General features: G+C 40.0%; 1 protein-coding gene across 2 annotated transcripts in view; it reads right to left on the bottom strand.

Moving 5' to 3' along the window:
* Patl1 (protein associated with topoisomerase II homolog 1 (yeast)) overlaps window positions 1–9,647 on the bottom strand; it is a 32,698-nt gene continuing 23,051 nt past the window's right edge. The window contains exons 14-19 of one of the 2 annotated variants that reach the window (NM_172635.3): window positions 9,270–9,418; window positions 7,718–7,877; window positions 5,258–5,413; window positions 2,377–2,468; window positions 2,123–2,272; window positions 1–1,766 (exon numbers count right to left, since the gene is read on the bottom strand). In NM_172635.3, the coding sequence (NP_766223.2) occupies window positions 1,745–1,766; window positions 2,123–2,272; window positions 2,377–2,468; window positions 5,258–5,413; window positions 7,718–7,877; window positions 9,270–9,418 (729 nt within the window). In that variant the 3' untranslated portion in view covers window positions 1–1,744. The remainder of the gene's footprint in view (window positions 1,767–2,122; window positions 2,273–2,376; window positions 2,469–5,257; window positions 5,414–7,717; window positions 7,878–9,269; window positions 9,419–9,647) is intronic. The other variant, XM_030250884.1, reaches the window with a different exon arrangement.

Here is a 9,647-nt window from a genome sequence, read left to right as displayed (position 1 = left end):
TCTAGAAATAGTGAATTTATTCAGAGCAAAGTGGTATTCCCCAACATCAAGAGTTTTGCTAGTGAATCCAAGTATAATGGAAAACATTAAAAACAAATGCAGAAACAGAAAGGTATAAAGCACACATTTTCAAGTATACAATTTGTTTTATTTACAATACCCTATAAAAATGTAAATTTAGAAATTTTATTTTATTAATTAGAACTGAACAAAAAGCACAATAAGGAAGAAAAAAATAATCAAGTGTTTACTTGATCGGGTGTGAAGGGAAGGTAGGAAAGGCTCAGTGGAGACAGTCAGTAGATGGTAGAAGGAAGCTAGGGACTGTCACTGGGGAGCAGCTGGTGGAGCCCGAGGCCACAAAATGAGAAGAAATGGAGATGAGTACAAAGACAGCTGGTTGTAACGGAGGGCTTTACTGTTATACAATACATGTATGTGCAAAACGTTTATTCTCTTTAAATATCATAGCCTGTCCCCCGACTACATTCAAAAAGGTGAGAACAGCAGAAAGTAGGATCAGGAAGGGAATATAAAATAAATTCAATTTATTTTTTTCAGAACTGTAACCACTAGGGAGCCGAGTCCCTTATCCTGGCTGACTGCTGAAGGGAAGAAAAGTGAGTGGAAGGGAAGTGTCCCTAAGATTCACACCCAGGCCCTGCTGGCTGCAGTGGATGGGGCTCAGGTGAGACTCAGCAGCCAGGACAGCAGTTCTGCTGCAGGGTAGAGGACACTGAAGAGCAGAGCCCAAGCTGAGCAGCCACGGCTACATTTGGAGGTTTCTACCCAAGACACTAAATGAAAATGGGGAAGAGGAGCAGAAGCATGGCTTACAGAAGTCACGTCAGGAAGACAGTGCAGGCGCACAAAAGCTACACTGCAGAAGCAGGCTCTACGTGAGGCTCATCTTGGGTACTCTTGAATGCACTTGAGGGACAGACTCTCAAGCACGCTGTAGTCATCACAGGAAAAGGCTTAACCGTGTGTGTGCTGTTTCTATTATGGTTGTCAGAAACAAAGGAAATACAGGTTAGGAGAAAGAAAAGTCCTCTCAGCCTAGAACTGGGCATCAGCCAACTAACAAGTTTGATTTAATGTAATATGCTGTATACCCTGTATTTATATATTAAAAAAGTAGAATCCACCAAATGACAAGATGGAACAGAAACAGATTAAAAATATATCGGCTGGTTTATTTTTAGAGGTATATGTTAACTAAATATTTTTCAAACAAACTTATTCTTTAAGGACCCTCTGGAGATCATACGAATGTTTGTGTAGGGTGTTTATATATTTACCTATATCTTGACTTCTACTTAATTTTGACTCTCCTATAATCATATTAATAAGGGGAGATGAAAAAAAGACTTCAAAGCGGGAAGGAGTCCTTTGGTATACTACAACCTACTTTGAATTGTAATAGTGGTGATGGGATAAAGGGACGTTTGTTGTGTCTCTAGGGCAAAGAAAATGCAAAATTGAGAAGAATTGAGTAAAAGTAGGACATGCAAAAGTGTAACGCAGAAGGTAAAAGAAACCAGCAGAAGTACCACCCAGCAGAAGTATCAGAGCAGCGGGAATACCTGGCATTCAGAGCTAACTTCTGAAAACAGGAATGGATCCCACAAGACTTTGCTTTGGGTCATAAGCTACCTCCCCTCCCTCATTAAAAACACTCCATTGGTGATGGCAGCAGTGCAGGTGGCAGCCAACAGGAGGTACAGGATACTCTGGAGATCTTTTACCGTATCCCCTGAACCAGCCTAAGGATATGAAGAGAAAGACGACTTGTTTGTATGAGTAAGTTAAAACAGGATCAATCTTTTGCATTCAAGTTATGGTCTTTACAAGAATTCTCATAATACAAGACCTTAGATGCCTCTCAGCTTGTGTTGTTTTCTGAGGTATTGTCACACACAATACAGTGATCTGTTTTAGCGCGTGCGCACACGCGCGCCACACATACACACACACACACACACACACACACACACACACACACACACACACACACACACACACTCTATGGATGTCTCAATCTCTTACTCTCATTCCACTTCATCCTCCCCATGGTGTGATGTCTGAGATACCAAGGTAGTGAAATGTGTTCACAACTTACTGCAGTTTTGTTTCCAGCAAGTTCAGTTTCTGCCGGTCAACATAGCGAGAAAAAAGGGACACTAGATTTGTAGGGATAGAGATTGGTTTGGCCAGGGCAGCTTGGGGGATCCGTAGAAGTTCTCGGGTTGCCATGAACATCACCTCTGTCCTATGAGAGAAAACCCAAAACAGTATGAGAAGTAGAAGGGAAAGAGAAGGAGAGCAAAGATAATTTTAAATATTTAAAATAGGAGATAAGCTATCAATACTGACCACTGGTTATTTTGCGTTGATTCTATAGCAGGATCTGAACTCTGTAGGTCTTCTCCACGGCTTAGTAGGATTAGGAGCAGTGACAAGCCAAACTATAACAGAAATCAGATGGAATTAAACTTAACAATAGGGCTGGTGAGATGGCTCAGTGGGTAAGAGCACCCGACTGCTCTTCCAAAGGTCCAGAGTTCAAATCCCAGCAACCACATGGTGGCTCACAACCATCTGCAACAAGATCTGACTCCCTCTTCTGGAGTGTCTGAAGACAGCTACAGTGTACTTACATGTAATAAATAAATCTTTAAAAAAAAAAAAACAAAAAAAAAAACAAAAAAAAAACTTAACAATATATCTAAAAGGCTGGAGAAATGGATCAGGAATTAAGAGCACATGTTCTTGAAGAGGATCAAAGTTCAGTTCCCAGAAGCCACATAATAGTTCACAACCAGCTGCTGGCATTCACAGGATGCACACGCAGCAAACAAACAGATCCACTCATACACATAAAACAAATCTAAAAGCAACAACAGCAAAACTCAAAATACAGTGCACCTAAGCCTCTTCCACATCAGCTGATAGGACCATGGCACTGAATGGGACGGCCTCTATACCAAAGTCTTTGTGTAGCCAGGCGGAGAGGTCAGGCAAGCCTGGAATTAAAGTTGTCTTTCCTCTAAATTTTAGTTTCTCACATAGCAAATGACAAGCATAGAAAGCCACTTCTGTATACCCTATCCTGTTGTGAAAATATTTTCCATACCAGTCACTGATAATCTAATGATTTTGTCTTTCTCTTTTTTAAAAGAATCAAAAGAGATTAAGAAGAAAAGTCAAAGTTCATGGAAAATTAGAAGAAAGAAAATTAAGTAAAGTTATTTTATAAATAAGAAAAGGCATTAAGAGCTACATGGGACCCTGGAGATATAGCTCAGTTGGTGGCATTCTTTTCTAGCATGCACAAGGTTTGATTCCCAGCACCATATAAACCTATAATCCCAGCATTCAGGAGAATTAAAAGTTCAATGTCACCCTTGGCTACACTACACAGGAGGTTAGGGGCCAGCCTGGAATACACAACAATGGCTCAAAAGCAAAACAAAACAAATCAACAAAAATATAGAGAAATATACAAAGGGGAAAAAATCAAAGCTGAAAGGAAATTAAAAAAAAAATTATACTCCGGAGGCTAGGAAAATAGCTCTGCTGGTAAAGTACCTGCATGCAAGAGTGAGGACCTGAGCTTCAATCCCAAGAAATCACAGAAAGCTGAGGATGGTAGTGTGTGCCTGTGATTCGGCCTCTGGGAACTGGAGCCTGTCAAATCACTAACGCACATGGCAGCCTGTCTAGCCACAACAGTGAGCTTCAAGTTTAGTCAGAGAACTTATCTCAAAAAGCAAAGATGGGGAATAATCAAGGAAAGAGCCCTGATGCCACCCTCTGACTATATAGCCTCTATGTGCACATCATTCCAAAGTGTGCATGTATGCACAGAGTATTTTCTTATCTGAAATCTACAAACTTACAAAGGCTATTAATAGAAGCCTAAAAATCAGCAACATGAACTCTGAAAGGGCATGGAATGAAAATGCCACAGCACTAGGTTAAATGTGATGCTGGCAGTACTCTCTCTGGAATTTCATTCTACTTTGCTGTGTTTGTATTACAAAGGATAATCTTTCTTTTCCACAAAATTTCCCTGCATTATATATGTAAGCAAATTTTCACCAGAGTCAGGATATTGTATGACTTCTTGGTTTTCTACTGCTCTTATCAAAATTAAAACAGAGATTAAATAACAGGAAGAGCACAACTGGTCACTGTATGTCCTGAGGGATACTGGTATCCTCTACTGCCTCAGATACTTTGTTATTGTTGGTAGGTCAAAGGAGAAAGGGGTGCTGAGACTTGACCCCCATTGTATACCATGGCTCTAAACAAGTACCTACTACATAGCAGGCACCATCTAAATACTATGACAACTATGCAAAGTCTTCATCACTACTTGCACAACACAGATCAGAAAACCAGCTGAGAGGCTGGAGAGAGAGATGGCTCAGTGGTTTAGAGCACTGACTAGTCTTCCAGAGGACCCGAGTTCAATTGCCAGCACCCACATGGCGGCTCACAACTGTCTATACCTCCAAAATATGACACCCTCACACAGACATGCATACAGACAAAACACCAATGCAAACAAAATAAATTATTAAAAGTAAAATAGAAAGAAAACCAGCTGAGCATCCTATCATCAGGCTGTAATAGGGCACGCTAGGACTGAAACTTGCCTGTTTAGAAACCATGATCCTCTTACTAGGTTTCCTCTAAGAGGTTTTTGTTTGTTTTGTTTTGTACTGAATCTGGGTATGTACACTAGGCTGGCCTTAAACTTACAGAGATTTATATGCCAGCCTTCCTCCTGAGTGCTGAGATTAAATACAAGTGCACCAAGTTTTGTCTTAGTCTTTACATCTTTAACATGACATTAGCTGAAAGGTGCATGTCAGGCATGCCATGTCCTGGCCACTGCTACTCAGGAGAAGCTTGTTAGAATTTCTGGGAAATGTCCTAATAAAACAGGATAGACACCTAATCTACACCTTAATCATCCACACCCAGCTATGTTCCTCACGCCAAGCCAGTTTTAACTTTCACAACAGTTTTGAAGCAAGAATCTTCTGAGAACGGGAATCTACTGCTAAATATGACAGGAATAACTGTAGAAGACTTAATACTCGACGCTACAAATTTCACCAGAAACTAATTTTTCCAAACCACTGTTTGTGTTCTAGCCTTTGCTAGAGTGATGGATATGAAGTTCTTGAACGGAAGAAAGCTACAGTAGTGGTAAGTTTCCAAGGACAGAGACTGACAGGCGCACCTTGTTCTGGAGCACAGCAGTGAGGTGAGAGTTGGAGGGCGCTGGTGCACTTGCACTCTGAGGTAGGTTCATTAGCTGTTGCAGAAGGCTGGTGACAGTCACTGAAGGAAGATGATAGAGGAGGAGAGAGAAGGGACTCAGTAAGCATGGCAGCACCTACAAAACAGAAACAAGAGCGTTACACCCTGCAAACCATTCCTCACTCACCTCCCACCAGTGGGTGTGGCCAGCAGGCTGCTTGCCATATACAAAATCAGTCTATCGCTGTGTGCAAGGACGTTTGGTTGTCATGGAAAAGAAGGATAAATATTTGATTCTTTCTGGTTCAGTTTTGGGATGAGTTACTGACCTAGCACTCACTGCACATGATTGATGTTTTTGTTATCAGTATGAACTCATTAAATAAAATCTAACTCAGCCTACTGCTGTCATTTTTCTTTCTGATGTTAAATGTGTAACTTCTGGCAAATAGGAGTCCCCTCAAATTGGTTTGTACATCCCTAGTAACCTAGTAGTTCTCTTGCCTCTGTTGTAAGACCAGGATTATCTGTACTCCCATGAGAAAGCCTGGAACCAGCTATTACTTAAAGAAAATGGATTCTAGAAACATCGTTTATTACTTTTTAATTCACATAAGTTAAAAACTCAGCACATGCATGTACACATAAATATTTATACACACACAGGAGAGGGAGGAAGAGAATGAACTACAAACATATTTTTAGACTGGTATCAAACTTACAGCAATCTTCCTGTCTTAGTCCCCATAGTGCGGGGAAATCAGGCATGAGTTACCACACAACTTTTCTACAGAGTTAACTAAGCGTCTTCACTAGCAAGTTAGCCCCATGAAGATCTTTTTGTACTCCTAGCTTTAGTTCTATGATGTAAAATGGTGCCTGGATTGTAGTATTCAGTGAGTATCCACCAAATGACTGAGGTTCTCCCACACTTGCTTCCATTACTGGGTTCCCATGAGATCATAACTGACAAAGTGCCCACTGCGCCACTGACTTCCTTTGGCATTTATGCTCTAAAATAGGTGTACCTTTTTATTCTGGTCTTTTATTCTTTAGGATAAATCTCAAATCTTTTTTTTTTTTTTTTTTTTTTTTAAAGATTTATTTATTGATTATATGTAAGTACACTGTAGCTGTCTTCAGACACTCCAGAAGAGGGAGTCAGATCTTGTTACGGATGGTTGTGAGCCACCATGTGGTTGCTGGGATTTGAACTCCTGACCTTCGGAAGAGCAGTCGGGTGCTCTTACCCACTGAGCCATCTCACCAGCCCCCAAATCTCAAATCTTTAAATTTTTCCTACACTCCATTTTTCATTCTTGGAGTCTCTTAAAAATGTACTAGTTTGAAGGCTGGAGAGATGGTTCAACTATTTAGAGTGCTTGTTGCTTTTACAGAGGACCCCAAATCCAATTCCCAGCACCCACATGGAGGTTCACAAGCCTTAACTCCAATTGTAGGGATCTAATGCCCTGTTCTGACCTCCATGGACACTAACCGTGCACACAGTGCACATACACACAGGGAAGCAAACTACTCATAAGTAAAACTAAAAAAACTAATATATTTTAAAAAGTGTGTATGTTGCATTCTTCTGATGAGATTTAAACCTTTCATTCCTTTCTGTAAATACTAAAATCTCAAAGGCTACAGTAGTAATGTCTACCTCTTTCATGTTTTGAAGTACATAGGCATGTACTCAGGTGATTATTTCTAAATTTTTAATCAACTACAATTAATTTCCTCACAGATAACTCATTCTGAATCCTATATGTACTAATACTAATTATTCTTTTTTTTAAAAAAAAAAGATTTATTTATTTATTATATGTAAGTACACTGTAGCTGTCTTCAGACACTCCAGAAGAGGGCGTCAGATCTCTTTACGGATGGTTTTGAGCCACCATGTGGTTGCTGGGAATTGAACTCAGGACCTTTGGAAGAGCAGTCAGTGCTCTTACCAGCTGAGCCATCTCACCAGTCCACTAATTATTCTTTTACCAGTTTCTTGTCTTGAACTTGAAAAAGTACAAGAAATTTAGCTAATCTTCCAAGAGCTGTTACAAGGATAAACAGAGATCTTTTAATCAAGAATTATCAGCTGGTCACTGGTGGCACATGCCTTTAATCTTGGCACTTGGGAGGCAGAGGCAGGGGAATTTTTGAGTTCGAGGCCAGCCTGGTCAACAGAGTGAGTTCCAGGACCGCTAGGGCTACACAGAGAGACCCTGTCTCGAAACCCTCCCCCTGCCACCCCCCCCCCCAAAAAAAAGATTTACCCTGTGGGACACCATTCAACTAAACCTCCAGGCTAATGTGAAGTTACTGACAACAGAGCAAAGAGGGATATTTGACATATTTGACATCCACAAAAGTATAACCAAGAGCCAAAGTTTTCCAACTTGAGAACTATAAGGAAATTGCCCTACATGGTGGGTACCTCATCTTGGGCATCCTTCTTGATAAGGAAAGGGAGGTTCCTGGCAGTTGCCATGAGAATGTCAGCTGCTTGCTCTGTGGAGAGGAAAGGGAGAATGCGGGCAACCATTCTCTTCCCTTTTCGGATACACATGATCTGTACAAAGTGGTCATCACTTGGCCTGCAAAAAGAATGCCATCTAGTGTCAATAAAGGCAATACAGAAAACCCACATTTTTAAAAATTATGCAACACTCATCTTTATGATCATTTTGTACTACCAAAGTGGAAGATGACTTTCTAATTCCAACCAATTTTTACTTTTTACAATAAAAAGTAGAAAGTTTTACAAATATGGGAAATCATTGCCCATATTATATATAAAAGTGTGATCAAATTTGATTTAAGTAAAAATTAAATATTTTTCAGGGTTAACCTGTAAGTGTTATTAGGGCACATAGAATTTACATAGCTTTGTAATTTACTTTTTGCCCCCACAGAATGGGAATTGAGTCCAGAGCCTCCTGTATGCTAGACAAGTATTCTATTGTGAGCACTTCAACCTCTTCAATACTTTTCCATGTCAATATTCTTCAACTAAATGCATTTAATGGTTACATTACATGTCTATATAGGGATAAATCACATTTATCAGACCGAAACTACAAAGGTTGTGTTGAAAAGAAGTCTATTCTATGTTTGTGTAAGTTGTGGCTCAGGAGACCTTGAGTAAAGAGAAAGGAGCCATTAGCAGACGTAGCCTTCTTACATTTAGTATCTGGGATTTATCAAACATCACAATTAGGTTTGCTTCAGACAATGAGCAGGAGAAAGACGACACAGAAAGAGTTAACACTTCTGTCAGGAGCCATAATGGGACGAGCTAATAACTAGCAGGTGATCATCCTGCAGCTGCCTCGGATTATTATATAATCTGCGACAGGTGAGCCGTCATTAAGCAAGGCTGTGAGGGACTCATTTTAGGAAAGATTCCTGCTATTAATATGCTTTTCCTGTCATTATTAAACATACATAACAATCACTAAGTAGGAGCACACCCCTTTGGAGCAGATCTCTGCATGAAGATGTACCATCTAGTAGTGATGTTATATAGACAAATAGATGACTTAAGACTTAGTGATGATCCTATAAGAATTCCTAAAATTATATCTGTGATTATTAAGCTCTTTTATTAATGGGACTGCTATTAGGTCATTTTCTAATAATCAAAGCTGCAATGAGAACTCTGTGCCAATCTCCCAAGTGTCACCAGTTAATTGCTTTTAGATGGTAACCAGACTTTCTCCTACTCAGAGCACATTCCAAGAGGTTGTAAAACAAGTAACCAAAGGTCTACACCTTTAATACCAGCGTTTGGAAGGCAACCGGATCTCTGTGAAACTAAAGATAGGCAGGGACACACAATGTGACTCTCTCAAAACAAAAACAACAAAACCCAAGATAGATGCTAAGCTTATGAATAGTTGGACAGAGTATATCATAATCCCAAGTATGTGGAGTTTTGTTTGGCAATGGAGGGAATCTCCCATCTCCTCTAAAAGCACAATAATTACCTCTCTTGTCCAGGCAATTTGCCCCTCAGGTTGTCATACATGCTACATATTTTGTGCTTTCTTTCATCCATCAGGGCAGGCCGCTCTTCTTCTAGACTTAGGAGATAGCGCCTTTCATAATCCTCCACATCAAGGAGTAAACTATAGGTCTAGGAGAGAGACAGAATAGGCCACAACATGGCAGGTTAGGACCAGAGTATTAGATAAATGTCTTCACAGTTTAGGACTAACTAGTATAAATGCCAGCATGTAATTTAAACAAAAGAAATTTTTAAAAAGGTGCTCCTTTAAATGTAGGGGAACATGGTGATATAATCCTTTAACCATCATCCTTTCTCTCTCTTGGACTGTTAGTCAAATAATAAAATAGTGAAGTAA

This window comes from Mus musculus, chromosome 19, assembly GCF_000001635.26.
Source record: "Mus musculus strain C57BL/6J chromosome 19, GRCm38.p6 C57BL/6J".
Lineage (NCBI taxonomy): Eukaryota > Metazoa > Chordata > Mammalia > Rodentia > Muridae > Mus > Mus musculus.
Note: the sequence above shows the minus strand (reverse complement) of the source record. Positions and strands in the feature narration are given on the sequence as shown.